Genomic DNA, 17,717 nt, shown 5'->3' on the forward strand with positions numbered 1-17,717 from the left:
AAAGAGATTCAGTTGTTTCGCCGAGAAATGGATACACGTCATTGTCACGTAATAAATAGGCTAAGAGCTGAATAACATTTATTGAAAGTCTTCTATTAATAGCTAAACTTACTTCTTTGAAATGAATCTCTTAACTCACTAAATATTAACTCTACAGTAGACGCGTACCTAAAAGTGACGTGTGAGGTCGCGCGCAAGGGTATACCATTTGCATGGCATTTGCATAGCATTTGCATGGCATCTGCATGTCGTCTGCATGGCATCTGCATGGCATCTGCTCGGCATCTGCATGGTAACTGCATGGCATCTGCATGGCCATTAGATTTTTAGAAATTTGTAATTTTGTATCACTGTACTCGTGTAGACCACGCGACTACTGTAGAGTTAAAGATACTTATAATGAAAAAAATCTAAAAAAGTAAATAAATTATTTTAAATTATTGAATACTGAAAGTGAATGGCGTTATGGAAATAAATTGAAAAGGATACTTCTAGTAAAATAAAAATCCTAAGCTTTAGAAGTTTCTTACTTTACATGGAATCTTTTGTTGAATATTTTTATCGTTTATAATGTACTGCAGTAGCGTTTTGGCGACAAAATAAAAAAAAATCTAGTTAGTGGTATTAGTACTTATTTTTTTGCCTCAATATAGTGAATAAACGGCTATCCACTTGTGGATCACAATAAAAATGATGCGCAATTAATCAAGCTCTATCAATTAACGAAAACACATCAAAATTTGATCAGCATCTCTTACGCTACCAGCAGCAATCAGATAGCCATAAAAAGGCATTGCTACAGGGTGTTATATAAGTCGCGATTGTCGAGCAACTTCATAACTAGACCGGAACGTAGCTTAATATACAGGGTGTTAGAGAAATTTTCATTTATTATTGTGTGCAATTGCGCGTGCAGTGCTGATTTTAAAATACACTAGCTGCTCCGCGCGGTTTCACCCCCGTGGCTCCACGCCTGTTGGCCGTAGCGTGATGTTATATAGCCTTTAACCTTCCTTGATAAATGGGCTATGGCTACACCGAAAGAATTTTTCGAATCGGACCAGTAGTTCCCGAGATTAGCGCGTTCAAACAAACAAACAAACTCTTCAGCTTTATAATATTATAGTATAGATTAAATGTGCTATTGAAAATTATAAACAAAAAAGAAATTAAATAACAGCACTCGTAAATTATTATTGGGTATTTAACGTTCTCTGTTTATGAGAATTTTGAACAATTGTTTTTTAAATTTTCTTTTATGTGTATAGTTAAAGTTACGTACTATAAAAGTGTAAGTAATGCATTTCATGCAGTAGAAATATGCCGTGATCTTTAAAACACTTTCATATAATATAGACCACAAATTCTAATTCAGAAAAGTATTCGTCAACGTACAAACAGATGTAATTATTTCAATAAAACATACTTATCTATATATAACTTTTCTTTATTTTTAATATTTAAGAACACCCTGTACACAAGCTATCTCAGATCGCAACCAGTTTTACGCAAGAGCGTGCAAAATGGCCCCGCGATCACTTCCTCCAGTTCGCTTTATGTCACTGCCCCACTTGCCCTCAATTTTGCCAATAAGATAATTTATTGCTCCGCTAGGTTTGCTGATTTTTTGCCGTGTTAGTGGAGTGAGTAAAGTCACTTGGTTCTTATACAGGGTGTAGCAATTTGCTTTTTATTTAATAAATGATTTGATAAATGCCGTTGTCCTGACCAAGGATCGATGACACTAATACCATCTAATACTAATGAAATAATTGTTTTTTTTTCTTTTATAATAACTAAGCTTATCATTAATAATCAAGAAAATTATTATATTCTTTATTGCACGCCTCATAAGCGAAGCGTTGAGGTGGGTACTACTGTCACTTCGCGCAAAACATCTGATTTTTCAAACTTAAAATGTCTTTATGTATCATAACATTGCACTTGTAAGATAATACATACACACACATATTAAGAAAAAACACTACTTTTAACGTTCATGATATTTTTGATGTCATTTTTGTTATTTAAACTAGTTAAAAAACAGTTTAAAAAAGTTCTGTCTTGGACGTCCGTGTGTCTGTATGTGCGGATCCTTTTTCTTGTTAACACGATAGCGACCGAAATACTTTACTAATCGAGTCTTTTTTTTTCTCTTACGCTTGAGTATGCTCAGGAATAGAACCCTTTCATTTTTCAGGGTCTGATTCGATGTGGTTTAATTGTTATTAAATAAACAAAAATAATAATTAATAAATATTTATTAAAAAAAAAATATGAGGCGTGCACTTTTGGATTTTCCAAATTATTTTAATATTTAACCATCACAGTAAGAAATTATTATTTTCTCACTACCATGTACTTATACTTATACTTGTACAACTTATTAGGTATTTCTATTTTATAATATTAAATCAATCGTGCGGTCTAAAGACTTATGTAATGTATTTCTTTATGTTTGTCCACCATTATTTATGTAAGTTTATATCATTGTAACTTCCCCTTAATATTTGTTTAGCTAAAACTGGCATTTTTATCACCACAACAAATTAAAATCATAATTAATTTGAACCTACTCCTTTCAAAACACACTAATTATTTCATTTTCAGTTTTAATGTGTATTAATTGATAAACTATTAACTTACATAATAACTTTGGTTTCTGTCATCAGGATCGGCCATATTTTTGACACGTGAGATGTTTCCTAAGAAAATAATATAATACCGTAAAAATTTTCTACTTCTAAATAAGGATGTCCTAGCAAAAGGTTTACCGGGTCAGCTAGTTAACAATAATTACTATTTCTATACTTTTTACGAAGTTCCCACTTCAATAAAAATCATATACGCATGCAGTTTATTGACCTTATCATATTATAATCAGTCAATGCATTTTTTATCGTGCACTGATCTTGCAGTTTTTCCTGAAGCGCAATGATACAGTTTGCATTGCAAATATTCTGATAACACGTGCAAATATCCCGTTACGTATAATGTAGGAACTCTATAGGCAGAAAATAAAATGTCTAGATATTTTTTTAGGTGAAACTTCTATAAGCGCATTGAGAGTAAAATTTTAAGGTCGCGTCCTGGCAATACCATCACGTCATGGAGTAAGGTGACTATTTCGGTATCTTTGAATGTTGCCAATTGATACTTAGAGATATCTTTGATACTCAGAGGTTTTATAACCAATTTGTAAAATTGTTTAAAATCTTAACAGATTTATGAACTATCAAATAGATCATAATATAACTAGACTAAAAAAGGCTATAATATGTAAGAATGATTAAATTTAAATTGATGCCTATAGTTGTTACATAAGTTAACAAAATATGTATGTTCTGTGGAAAAGATCTCCTTAAATGTATGGTGATAAATAAATTTTAAAGTAATTTTTTAATATAATAATAATAATTTAATTTTATATGTTAATAATTTTTATATATTATCATTCGCATGTAGAACTACTTATACCTACCTAGTTCAAAATATTTTCAGTATATTGAAAGTAGTTTCTTTTGAACAAGACCTTTTAAAATGTCAAATCTATAACTTTATCCGCTACATAAAACTGCATAGGCGTATTTGCAAAACATACACAGAAATTATGTTATCTTTTTATAACTCCTTATATTTTTATATGATAAGGTTTGTATGCAATCTGACATGCACATAGCCTATATAATATGTATATTATTTTAATAGGTATAGGTACAAGGTAAAGATCCAAATTTAATATTCTACAGATAACAATGAATTATATTTTGATTAATTGTTGTATTTTTATAAATAAGGAGTTCTTGAGTTTTCATTCAAGTCGATTTTTTAAATTCTTTTCCAAGAAATATCTTTACCGGGAACGGAGTAACATACCTACGGTTTTTTTTTATTTTCATTCAATCCGAGCAAGTGTAGTAACTAGTAAGTATAATTTATAAATGCATTTTACGTTTTTTTAGGACTAAATTAAAAGCTTATCACTCGTTGCTTATCACTAATGTCAATTAGATAATAATATTATTAGCTCCTACACTAAGAAAACCAAGGAAAACCTGTGACGTGACGGTCCTTGACGAAAAATATTAATAAAATAACATTTAATTTTGTTTATTTTTGAGGTTTATGCAATGAAAAAGTCTATGATTTTCTAAAAGATGATAGTTGGGAATCAGCCTTGTTAAGTTTCATAGAATTAAAGAAGGATAGAAAGAGAAATGATGCAGCATTATTACTTCCTAGTACAGAATCTCAGCTGTTATCTTATCTTATATATAAAAATGAATCGCAAAATGTGTTGGTAAGCGCATAACTCGAGAACGGCTGAACCGATTTCGATAATTCTTTTTTTATTATATTCCTTGAAGTAAGAGGATGGTTTTTATGTAGAGAAAACGTAAATACGGGCCCACGGGCGAAGCCGGGGCGGACCGCTAGTAGGTATATAAAAATGAATCGCAAAATGTGTTGGTAAGCGCATGACTCGAGAACGGCTGAACCGATTTCGATAATTCTTTTTTTATTATATTCCTTGAAGTACGAGGATGGTTCATATGTAGAGAAAACGTAAACATGTACCACGGGCGAAGCCGGGGCGGACCGCTAGTACTGTATAATTGCTATCCTTCGTTCCCAGGCATTAGCGAAATAACCTTTATTTTGTGCATTATGTATGGAAAAAATCCTGCTATTACATATTAAGTGATGAAGTATTTATACCGAACAACGACAGAATAATTAATGTTTTTCTTTGATGTCAAGTGAAATCATCCATGTGGTGTCCAGAATATTATAAAATTACAAAAATAAACATTAATTAAGAAATGCGCCATCTCTTATCATTTAGTGAAAACTGTTAAAACAATGACATTTGTTTCGTTTTCGAATCAACAATCATAGATGGCGCTGTATTAAATAAAAAATATAGGGCCGGATAAAAATATCTGATTCTTAACATTAGTTTATCGGCATTATTTTACGAAAATGAATAATTATCATTTGGTTATTCTATTCAATTAAGGGCTGATTTTTCAAATCGTGGTTAAAATTTATTCGTCGAATAACGTATTAAACTACCATTTTAAAAATGTATACTTATTGCCCGTATTTGACAGTTTACAGGTGACATTTTAATATTATCGTGTAATACTTTATTGGACGAGTAAGTTTTATCCAAGGATTGTAAAATTGGCCCTAAAATATGCATTTTATTTAACGCATAGAAGCTATAATATATAGAAATTATAACAAAATTACTAATTCTTAAAAGTGACATCTAACGGCGAATAGAGAAAAGAAGTAAACGTTTATAAACTTTTCATTTTATCTAGATATCCTTATAATTTCATAGATGGCATTATTTCAAAAAACAATTTATTGAAACTGGTGCCCTCTGTTTCTCGCATTTTAAAAATTAATATCTAGGTTTTAATAAAAGTTAAATAAATGAAACCATGGTTGTTTTCCAAATAATTTTTATTTATTGTTTTCAATCAATAATCAAAGAATCTGTTGGCTTATACATTTAACAAAAATAAAATAATTAAATTCTTATTTTACAATATGCAACTACCAATTACACCTTTAGGCACAGACTAATAATAATATACTACGTACTATACAACTTTAGGGCGTATTCAGAAAGAAAGCTTGAAACTTATAAGCGCTTATCGGCGCTTGTCATGTTCATATATTTTCATTGTCACATTGTCAGCGCTGGTAACCCGCGCAGGAAAATATATGAACATGACAAGCGCCGATAAGCGCTTATAAGTTTCAAGCTTTCTTTCTGAATACGCCCTTAGGTAATAATATCTTAGAGCATTAAAATGGATGCAGTTATTAAATAACTATGAACGTGGTCTCATGTTTTATACTTTTTTTGTACTTTTTTAGATAGGTAAGTAAATACCTACTAAATAGTTGTAACTATAGATACATAAACTTATACGCTTTACGCTGCAGCTGGTTAAAATAAATTGTATAAAATATGCTTATGACGAAGTTCCTTTATTTACTAATATAAGCAATCAGAGCTTCTATCGCTTCATCGCTATCCATACTCAAACTCTTTTCTCTATTTTCATACACACTACCTTCATCAAACATAACCTCTTTCATAGCTAATGTACGTAACAAAACCTCTGCTTCATTCTGTTCATCCGTCTCTAGAATTCTATCATTAATTAAATTGGATAAATTAACTTCATCCATAGTTTTATCATCCATAATGGAATCTGGTTCTATGTCCGCCCTGCGGTAGTTCTTTCGTATGTTGAAGCCGGCCTCTCGAAGCTTCTTCTTGGCTAGATCTAAAAAAGTGGGAGACTGTAGCGTTTCTCGTAGCCAACTCTTTATTTTGTTTTTCTTGTCTTCTACGCGGGCTTTGAATCTGAAATATATACCTATAGTTTTCATGTTATGATAGAATTTATGACAAAAAAACTTTTTTGAGACGTATATTTTTACAAGAGCTTATGATTAGTAAGTATTTTGTAAAATTAAACCCAGTAAATACACTGTGGATGTTAAGGCAATATTGTAACATAAGCCAAATGTGTGTTAAACGTGCAACTCTATAATGCTAAATGGATGAACATCTTTTATCAAACTAAACTTAAACTTAAATGACGAAAGAACTTGCTCTTGCTATATTATATAGCTCTATGTTCGTTTGATCTAAAATCTAAATGGACCGAAACACGTATTTTCGTGTCACAGAATTTAGTTTTCATAGCCTCTCCCTATACATCAGAAATAACAAGTTTCCCTCAAAATATACATTATAGGTACCATGCCTATTAAGGTATAGGAACAGTTGGCACGCAAATAAACAATTTAATTTCGATCATTGCATCGCTCCTGCGGTTTGCAATGCATCACGACTTACCCACAAATGGAAGCGATTTGCTATTATGTAAGCCCAATAGACTGGAATCTTTGGAACAATGTTCGATAATAATAGCAAGGCTATGGTGAGGGGTTGAGGGCTTATAATAAGTTAGAAATACTAAATAGGTTATTATTTGAAAATACTTAATCATAAATGACATTATAAATTCACCTACCTACTTGAAAACCAAAGCATAGGTATGTATTTTTTTTCCATTTTTGTGACCAAAGTTAAAAAATATTTATATTGCCTACATATTTTAGTATTTTTTTATTATCAGTCCTTGCTAAAATACGTGCCAAACTGAATTTGATATTTTTGGTTTTATGGCATTCAAATCAATATTGCCGTTAAGCCAATACATATATTATTAATGGCCAATAATATCTAGCAGGTATCAAAATTTTTACACAGATATTATTTCAGCCATTTCTCTTCTTCATTCCGTATAATAATTAATGTAACCATGCTATTTTTGAATACCTATTTAGTTTAACCTAGACACATCACATATTATTATATTGATTAAACTTCTAGAACAATGCAGAACTTACTTCTGCAACTCCCGTTCCCTTTGCCGCGCTTTTTCAATCTTCGCCTTCAGTTCTGGCACGGTGTGAGCCTCATTGGCTGTCACTGTTTCTTCCACCCACTCTGTTATTTCTGTTACACGGCTGTAGACACCTGTATTGCGATCATAGTTATTTTCTTTTCATAATATTGTTAATTCATAATTTTAACAAAATGTTTATTTATTAATAATTAGAGGTGAGTATAATTTTAAACACTGTATGATTTAACTTATTAATTTTATCGTACATCATTTTCATATGGTGCATTTACGTGCACCATATGGTGCATTTAGCGAATGCTCATTCGAACACCACTGAATACGAGTTTTCATGTATAATACGATCACGAAATAATGCTCTTGCTCTAGCTCTATGTTTGATGTAAATGTAACATAAAATTGTGTCTAAATAATATGAAGAGTATGTTTGTGTACAGTGTATCTAATAATGTAATGTAAAATTAATGTTTATCTGTGTGTTAGGTCTAATTTTTGGTTGTGAGATTTGAGTCATAATTGCTGGATTTAAAGGTTGCTTATTGTCTTTTAATTCTTCAGCATTCGTATGAGAACAAAGTTAAAAAAAATCGTGTTTTACATACCTATTATAATAATACTATGGTGTAAGGACAGAATTTTATAGGTAAGTATTTAATCTTATACAATAGGGAAATTATTGTGAATTTATTTATTTGATTAAAATATCCATCAAAAACTCTATGTATGGAAATCATTCTTTCCCTACTGAATATTGTTCACTTTAATATTATGCATTCAAATGAATTATTCATAGTAAATATTCGAATTTGATTGGAACGAATCTGTAAATATGACGGTTTCATTGTATGAAAACTACAAAATGTTCAATTTAGATATCAATACGCTCTTATTTAAATGCAATTTATGAATATATATAATAATGGTCATATTAATTGTTATAATATTATGTAATTATGATGGTTATATTCATACTAGCGGTCCGCCCCGGCTCCGCCCGTGGTACATATGAAAAATAGATGTTGGCCGATTCTCAGACTTACCCGATATGCACAGAAAATTTCATGAGAATCGGTCCACCCGTTTCGGAGGAGTATGCAGACCACATGCAGACTAACATTGTGACACGAGAATTTTATATACATATAAGATGTTGCCGTCATCTGGTTTCATCTACTATTTGACTAGCGTGTTCATTGAATGACGATATTCAATTGAATGACTAAAGGACATCTCGTCATGTTGTTGAACATCTTGACTGAACGTTATACGTATTTAGCATATCGCAGGTGTTCTTCGCCCGAGGACGTCATTTTTAATGTATTATCCTCCTCATATTATTTTGAATAAACAAACAAACAGTTATACAATTGTATTTACCTGGCGACCGTGGGTCACCGCACTGTTTGCCGCCAAACGAAACGATTCCCAAGAGAACCCCATCACGCACAGCTGGCCCGCCGGAGTCGTGCTGAAAATGTCATTTTATTAGCTGTTGATTTTAATTATTATTTCATTTAATATACTATTATATTATTATCTTACAAGAGTTTATTTGGATCAGTTAAACGCGCAAATCTCAGATTCACAACTGGTTAGATACGTAAAAATTGTGTTGGTTAGTCCACGAAGGCCAGCCCCCCTAGACAAGTGGCTTTCTATTAGCGTAAAGTTCAATAGAATAGATTATGAATGTATGAGATTGACGTTTGATTACGACGACAACGACGATTGATTACGTCAATTTCATACATTCATAATCTATTCTATTGAACTTTACGCTAATAGAAAGCCACTTGTCTAGGGGGGCTGAGGATATTTAGGTATGATAACATCACGGTAAAAACAATAGTATAGGAGCGGAGTACCAATGAAAAATATTGTAAAAGCAGCAAGAGCCTGTGCTTAGTCTGAGTTACTTGTTTAAAAAGTAATGTTAACTTTAAGTTCTTGTTTACTTTAAGTCTATGTGTGAAGGATTTATTTCTGCTTTTCAGCCTATGATTCAATCATGAAAAAATTCCTTAGGGCTTAGGCAGTCCAGTATTGAGTTATAATATTGCCGTGATTTTGCCCGTATATGTCAAGTAGGTAAGGGATAATAGATTTTCCAATGAAAAAATATTTTTCTCTATTCTTTTATTTTTATTTTTTCATAATATGTACACTGCCACTGTCAGGATGTCAGTGTTGTGTCCACTGAAAATCAGTGGAGAATCTAAGTGTCTTATAATATGTCCTTAGATTCTCAAACCACTGAGTGGATATTATCCATTTTGTGCCGTTGTAACTAGTTATAAGTTAATTTTATTTATTTTTTATGTATTAATGTGCATCGGTACAAATAAATGTATTTTCTTTCAAATAGTCCAAAACTCACATTACAAGCATCTTTTCCGCCAGTCGCATACCCGGCGCAGAGCATTCTCTTAGTAATATAGAATCTGTAGGCCTTCTGACATTGGTCGAGTTGCATCACCGGGACGGGCACGAAGCGGATACGATCCGGGATGTGGCCGAAACCGGATTCCTGGATGTAATGAATGAAGGAATAATTATTGTACAAGTTTAGAAATTGTAGATCGCAGAGTGTGGCCTTATCCTTCGAAGTGATATTTGCAACCTAGATAAAAATTGGAATGTTGATGAATTTCAAATAAAAAATATATTTTGAATTAGCTATCACGATTTTAACATACATACATTCTAAAGTTTAAAATAGTTTAGGGCGGTTCTTTATCGAGCTGTTTCTACGACCATGCATGATGTTTCATGTTAGATTTTAATTCAAACTTCAAATGCACTTTTTTGTTACCTAAAAATATGCTCTCCTTTTGTTTTTTATTTCCAGAAGATTCTAATAATAAATATAAAAAGCTATAGAAATATGCGAAAAAAACTCTAGGTACCAACACAAATATGTAAGTAACTTATTTCAAAGCAATACTAGTACAGTATTATATTATCTGTTGCAATACTAACATCAGTACTTCCCCAGCCAGTGACTATAAGCAGATCATTGGATTTAACAACATAGTCTCTTGAGGGTAGATTCAGAACTGCTATATTTCTGCCAATCGGCATAGGTCGGTCCAAGCGAAGCAGGGTGAAATCGTAATCTGCATTGCCTGGTGAATAGTCCTTTGGGAAAAATGCCTGGAAATTTTAATCAAGTAAGTATAGTATTAATAAGCCGGGTACTTTTGATAAGATCCTTCTTTACAAGACCGACTCGGCTGGAAAGCTAGTAGTTCTAACGAAAACTTTTAACTTCTGTGTGCATTTGCTATTATTTTAATAATTAAATTAAGTAAAAATTAGCATCTTTTTTCGTTTTGCACAAATGATCACCCAAACTTGTATAAATAATTGGAATCTATTGGAATATAATATTTCAAAGAATTTTTCGCAGTTCCTGAGATCAGCGTTTTCAACCAAGGAACTCATCATCTTTAACATAACTATAAATTAGATTGATAATCTTCATAAAATTCATAATTTAAGGAATGAAAATCGCCCCAATTTTTAATTTTATCATCATTGTGATCAATTTTTCAGCCATAGAACAAGCGCTGTCAAAACTTCTTGACAGCCACTCATTCAAAATTCAATGGATCCGGTAATTAGCGAAGAAATCAAGAATCTTTATCTTCTATCTAACCTTCAAAGGTACAACAAAGGAAGCCTTATTAATTATATCGTAAAAATGTAGTCTTTTTATCGTATAATGCAGATTTTTTTATAAGCATCACAAGTTTTAGTAATTAAATTTTATCTATTGGAGGTTTCTAGAATTATGTAGGTTATTTTGTTTTAAATTTGGTATTAGTACCTACTAACCTTCTACTAACAGGTAATAACCCTTGAATTTTGGAATTAGCTTTCATTTTCAAGTTACATCATGAAAAACAACAATATATTTGTTGCATGTATGGATAGTTTTCTTATTGCAGTTGCTATTGTTAATTTCTCTAAACTAATAAATATGCACATTTCCGAAATAAAAAACATTATGTATCCGCTCTCCTAAAATTTCAGAAAAATACAAAATGGCGACTACGTTTTTCAGTCGTACTAAATTACCATACCTTATTGACTCTGGCCTGGTAACCACCTCTATTATGAAAGGAACTGCCTGCCCTGATGATGAACGGTTGCAGCTTCTTCTTATCACTATCACTATCAAATGCTCTGAAACAGTTTTATTATGATTATTTCATTTATATAATGTAAAACGAATATCTATCATGTTATATCAACAAAATATGAATAGAATCTCGAGGTTAAGCAACGGTTGGCACAGTCATAAATTGGATGGGTGACCCATTCTATTTCGGCTTCTTACTAAATCCCTTTCGTAGTACATAACTGTTATTTTTCTTGTGTATTTTTTAAACTTATATTCGATTTTTACTGTGAATAAATTCTAATTCTATACTATTCTAAAATAATGCAGAAATTGTTTTTTGTGTGTCTTTCTTACACATTGCAACGGGGCGATTTTATGGTATGTTTTTTATGTCTGGTCATACAGGCTACTTTTTATTACCAAGAAAATCCATACTAATATTATAAATGCGAAAGTAACTCTGTCTGTCTGTCTGTTACTCAATCACGCCTTAACTACTGAACCAATTTGAATGAAATTTTGTATAGAGATATTTTGATACCCGAGAAAGGACATAGGATAGGTTTTATCCCGGAAATCCTACGGGAACGGGTTTTTCTTTGACAACGCGGGCGAAGCCGCGGGCGGAAAGCTAGTGTATTATATATATTGAACACGCGAGCGAAGCCGAAGGTAATTGCTAGTTCTTTAAAATGTAAAGGATACTTCATTTGTATTCAATTAAATTCACAATGAAAATTGTGGAATGTGTATTTTAGCTCGAATGAAGTTTTCAACAAACTTGAACATAAATAGCCGCTCAATTACATATTCATAATGTTCTACAACGATATTGTTTCTTTGTGAAATAGCCTTTATTTTCTAAGGTCGGTTAAGTAATATATGTGGTCCCCTTATTCGAGGTATAAAATAAAGTATAAATAGTCTCCTCGATTGAATTATAAATATTATGAAAATAAAGAGGAATCTATTTTTGTAGATTTAATTTGTGATTTAGTAACACCACTAATAAACTATACTCTTAATAAGTGATACTAGGCTTCTTTCATAATTATTTTTCACAGGCAAAGAATCATCAATATCGTTTCACCCAGAAAATGTTGAGATGACCTACAAAAAATTGAATTGAGAGACTACTTTTGACGTCACTCTATTCAGGAATAAAAAATTTAACGGATTTAAGCGCGATTTATTCCTTGTTAAAATTTTCCAGTCCGTAGATACTATTTTATATATTAAAAAAACGTGTTTAAAATCCGTTGTAATCTTTAATTGTCTAAATGTTTAATACTGGCGTAAAATCAAAGACTAGAAAATACTATAACTTACGATTCCATACAATGTCCAGCTGTTAACACCCACTGCTCATCGATGATCGATCCTCCGCACCAATGCTTGCCATTCCTGGATATAGCCACATTGTAGGGGTACATGCATATGCTCGTCTCCATGCCGCCCACGATGCGCCGCACGGCATATGCTCGGAATGCCCATGCTAGATGCTCGTTGTTTGATTCTGGGAATACTGGAATGTGGTGTAAGGGGCATGATATGCCATAGCATATGATTTAAGGGCATGAATTGTGCTCGTTATTGCTCATTAGCCATTGCTAGTACGAATTTTCATTGAAAAATCTTAAGGTAAATTAACAAAAAAAAAGAGCGTGTATGCCGAGCACACGAGTCAGAAATGAAACTTCTTTGGCCAGATTCAAGGATACTCTACGCACCTAAAGAAGTTTCACTTCAATATATTGCGTAAATATTAGTAAGTATATTCTGCAAATCAAGTAAAAAGAAAGTATCCTTTGTAGTACAAGTATAGTTTGGTTATCATCGACTTTCCAGATGCATGAATATATGAAATATTAGTAGGTACAGCTCTACCTGAAGTGAAGTCCCATGTCCCCTAGTAAGGGGGTAAGGGGCATGCATTCATCTGTTTCACTGATCGATTTTTTTTACGGACTAGTAGGTGATCAGCCTTCTATGTCCGGCCAGACCGAGACATTTTTTTTCTTCGTCTCCACCGGGAATCGAACCCAGTACCCCTCGGTTCTACGCTCACGCGTCAACCACTGTACCAAGGAGGCGGACAGCTCTACCTGGCATTCTTTTAATTCATTGTAAAATTAAATATTTTCACAGAAGTTTGGTTATAAAATCGTTATGTATCATTACCCGGATCCATTCTTTCATCAAACGTTATTCTAAATCTAGTAGACGTGTTATCATTCTTGAATCTATACTTTTCTTCCAAATAAACTTTAATCTCATCATCTTCATTCTTTTCTTTTTCATAATCAACATCACTATTATATTTTTCATCAACCTCTCTATCCAACGAATCATCCACTTCAACAACATGAAGACTTGTAACCAAATCTAAAGCAAATATAAATAAAATTATTTTAGAAGATTCAATTTCGAATTTCATTTTTATCTTTGGATTAAAAACATTTTGCGTCCTTCCTCTAGAACGTGTCGGGTACAATAAAAACTTTTATGTTTATTTGACGAGCGCATTTTATTGTTAGTGTAGATGGGTTTTTCGAGTACTGTTTTATTTTATATTGAATGGAAATGTGATTTGGGATGCGATGTTAATGCGAAATGTTTATCGGTTTCTATTGTTTAACGGCAAGCACGGGTTGTGTTTGAGTTTCGAGTTTAGTGTTGGAAATTATCCGAACGTTTATCGAGATTTATGCCGCCTTTCCATCTGCAAGAAAACTTGCACAAGAAATGTCCGACAGTCTGTCTGACAGCAGCTTGCAAGTCTACTTGCAGGTGGAAACGCGGAATTAGACTTGCAAGCTACTGTCAGACAGACTGTCGGACATTTCTTGCGGAAGTTTTCTTGCAGATGGACAGGCGGCCTTATGCTTGATGAAATTAATGTGTGGAAATGCTTTATCGTACACAAGTAAAATTTGAATATTCAATTATATTATTATTTATTACAAGAAAAAGCTAAAAGTGATGTCTCCGAACAAAATTTATATTACTTATATCAGTTTGCCAAACAATTGTTTTGTTCCCCAGAAAATGTTGTTTTTCGCTAATGAGTATTATCTAGCATTGTGTTGTTGGCAACGGTTGCTTTAGGTAATCTTCTTTCAATTATCTCGTAAAACATACCTATTTAAACAGTACAGTATCTTAAAGTTATTTACAACTTGTTTTTAAATTGAATCGTTAATTTCAGGTGTTTTAACTTATAATGCATTTTATAATTTACTAGCTTTCCGCCCGTGGCTTCGCCCGCGTTTTCAAAGAAAAACCCGTTCCCGTAGGATTTCCGGGATAAAACCTATTCTATGTCCTTTCTCGGGTATCAAAATATCTCTATACCAAATTTCATGCAAATTGGTTCAGTAGTTAAGGCGTGATTGAGTAACAGACAGACAGACAGAGTTACTTTCGCATTTATAATATTAATATAGTATATAGTATGGATTTAATACTCAAAGAAAAACACAGGAGGAAATGTCCTATGCAGGATTTCTTCAAATAAAATATAAAAAAGTTAGATGACATACTTCTATAAATTTTACGTCTAGCTAAATGGCAATTTGTGGTGACATTGTCTTATCTACAGCAAACAGTACAAATGATTTTTACAAAATATAAAATGGAGACAAGATGACCAGTTCTGCTGCCGTGCTTTTGGCTCTAGCATTGATAATACATGAACTAACACTTCTATACAATGGTATTTGAATAAATATCTTTATTTCTTTCAGTGCTAAAAACTTATATATCATTATCTAATTCTATTAATAACTAGCTGTGCCCTGCGGTTTTACCCACAGTGCTCTACTCCTGTTGGTCTTAGCGTGATGATAATATATAGCCTATAGCCTTCCTCGATAAATGGGCTATCTAACACTGAAAGAATTTTTCAAATAGGACCTGAGATTAGTGCGTTCAAACAAACAAACTCTTCAGCTTTATAATATTAAAGTATAGATATGATAATCAACTAACACTATCTATGTAAAAACAGGACGTAAAGATATTATTTTAGAAGAAAAACCTTACAATTCTTACAGCTCCAACCTTCTGAGCTTCATATAATAGCGAAAAATTTTTACACAATTTCAAAATAGCTCTGGTTGTACGATACGAATATTTAGTCATAGAAATTAAGCTTTTGAAGTTCCAAAATTAGGCAACGTGTAGCGAATTCGTAGTCTTCAGCAGAGCTTTTTTGTTGCCACTACGGGTTCCAAGGGTCAAGCCTGTAACAAGATCACTCAACTTTTTTAACTCTTGGCCATTTTTTACTATGTTTAGGTACTACGAATAAAGCAGTTATAATTTGTATAATCACTACATAGTAATACCACAGTATAAATATAGTTGTAATACAAAGACGCTTCCCGCTATCAGTCTTTCAGTACCTGTTCATGAGTTTTTAAACTACGGAATGGATTTGGATGCGAGGTTTTTAATAGATAGAGTAGTTTCTTGGTGAAGGTTTAAGTATATAATTTGTTAATCTTTATATATATTATATGTATATTAATCTTATTTATTTATATATTAATTTTTTTTTTTAAGTTAAGGCTAACTAAGTTTGAAGATTGTACCTACATAAAAATTTCTGTCTCTAAATATGTACTGTTAAAATCATATTGTTAAAAATATGCTAAGCCGACGGAGGTCACTGGTTGACCCCGCACAGGTTTTTCCTAGTGGGTTAACCAGGGATTTACTACAATTTATATGAGGTGTAAAAAATTGTGAAACAAATAAATAAATTTGAAATTTGAATTTGAAATTTGTTAAGTTTTAGACGAAACTACCGAAGTAGAACTAGTCAGCCATACATGAAGAATCACTGCACATTTTAGTCTCATACTTTCACTGTCTAAGTAAAAGTTACATTATTTATATCTTTTACAGTAAACCTGCTAGCCGGCGAACACTCCACATCGAAGCTGGTCTTCCTGCTGAGTATCTGTCTTATCCTGGAGAAAATACACGTGTTTCCAATTTATAAGGTCACGTTCAACCCCATCCGATATATACTCGAGGTATATGTTCTCCTAGTACGTGAATATCAGTATATTTTAATAAACATAATAATATGTCCTCCCAAGTATTTTTTTCCTTTTTTTGTCCGAGATTTAAAAAGTATTTACATTTGTTTCAAAATAATATCAGACCTACTACTGCGTTAGAGAGTTTTTATGTTCAAAATCCATTTAAAACTTTTATTCTAATATCACGAAGAATTTCAATGTAGAGATACTTGTAAAATTTTCACCCTTATATAACTGAATATTCACAGATTGTCATCTCCGTAATCGTTCTGGAATCTTCCATTTTATATGTATGGCAGCCGTTAGAAAATTACGTGCTCCTGAATGCCGATGATATCCTGGTACAATTGTATGAAGACGAGACGTTCGCTTGGATCGTGTGTCCCTTGTGCTGTGGTAATAAGGACGTTGCTGTTTTTGCGCGCCTGGTACTCAAGGCTTTCAGTTTTAGTATTTTGTTAGCGGTTGGTTTTGTTACTAAATTAAATATTTGAATTTATTTTGTAGCTTTGTTTTATTTTTAGAAATATAACTTATTAATCTTATAAAATGTGTAAAATTTAAATAAAAACATTTCACACTTTTCAATGATACCAAAACGAAAGGATCTTGGACTATAAAAATAATATTTATCATACTTTTCACCAGCATAAAAAGTATAAAAAAAGAACTGTTGCAAGTGTTAAATAATTGAAACTACCGTAAACGTATACAAAACAAAAATACTTTTAAATTCTAAGCTACGCTACAAAAGCATTCCTAAACGATTCCATATTATTTTTAAACGTTTAACCTTCCGCACGCCAATATAGACCTTAACATAACAAAAAACAATCGCTAAACATTTTACATAATGTTATAATTATTTCGTGACTTCAGCGCAAAACTTACTGCGTGAAATCTATACTTAATATTATAAAGCTGAAGAGTTTGTTTGTTTGAACGCGCTAATCTCAGAAACTACTGGTCCGATTTGAAAATTTCTTTCTGTGTTAGATAGCCCATTTATTGAGGAAGGCTAAAGGCTATAATATCATCACGCTAAGACCAACAGGGGCTGCGCCACGCGGGTGAAAC

At 32.3% G+C, this 17,717-nt stretch overlaps 2 protein-coding genes across 2 annotated transcripts; one reads left to right on the forward strand and one right to left on the reverse strand.

The window, feature by feature from the left end:
- Positions 1-6,009: 6,009 nt before the first annotated feature.
- On the reverse strand, positions 6,010-14,026 carry LOC149477230 (uncharacterized). The gene is made up of 8 exons (XM_089710606.1): positions 13,766-14,026; positions 12,919-13,115; positions 11,549-11,651; positions 10,443-10,616; positions 9,841-9,990; positions 8,841-8,931; positions 7,447-7,576; positions 6,010-6,391 (listed from the first exon to the last, which is right to left on the reverse strand). Exons 1-8 carry the CDS (start codon positions 14,024-14,026, stop codon positions 6,010-6,012), a joined length of 1,488 nt encoding a protein of 495 aa, XP_089566732.1.
- A 1,208-nt stretch (positions 14,027-15,234) lies between these two features.
- Positions 15,235-17,134, forward strand: LOC149477231 (uncharacterized). Its single transcript, XM_089711017.1, has 3 exons — positions 15,235-15,304; positions 16,501-16,631; positions 16,889-17,134. The coding sequence occupies exons 1-3, from the start codon at positions 15,235-15,237 to the stop codon at positions 17,132-17,134; spliced, it is 447 nt and encodes a 148-aa protein (XP_089567143.1).
- The last annotated feature ends 583 nt before the right edge of the window (positions 17,135-17,717 follow it).

Source organism: Colias philodice, chromosome 25 (genome assembly GCF_061535455.1).
Source record: "Colias philodice isolate Cphi_HAF_F1 chromosome 25, ilColPhil1 Martin Lab GWU primary, whole genome shotgun sequence".
Lineage (NCBI taxonomy): Eukaryota > Metazoa > Arthropoda > Insecta > Lepidoptera > Pieridae > Colias > Colias philodice.

Bases quoted from the DNA above. Each gene is read 5' to 3' on its own strand.
- LOC149477230 (XM_089710606.1), bottom strand. From the start codon at position 14,026: ATGAAATTCGAAATTGAATCTTCTAAAATAATTTTATTTATATTTGCT. The intron at 11,652-12,918 runs GTAAGTTATAGT...AAACTGTTTCAG, and splicing joins GCTGGACATTGTATGGAATC to AGCATTTGATAGTGATAGTG. The intron at 10,617-11,548 runs GTATGGTAATTT...TAAAATTTCCAG, and splicing joins ACCAGGCCAGAGTCAATAAG to GCATTTTTCCCAAAGGACTA.
- LOC149477231 (XM_089711017.1), top strand. From the start codon at position 15,235: ATGACCAGTTCTGCTGCCGTGCTTTTGGCTCTAGCATTGATAATACAT. The intron at 15,305-16,500 runs GTATTTGAATAA...TATCTTTTACAG, and splicing joins ACTAACACTTCTATACAATG to TAAACCTGCTAGCCGGCGAA. The intron at 16,632-16,888 runs GTATATGTTCTC...GAATATTCACAG, and splicing joins CCATCCGATATATACTCGAG to ATTGTCATCTCCGTAATCGT.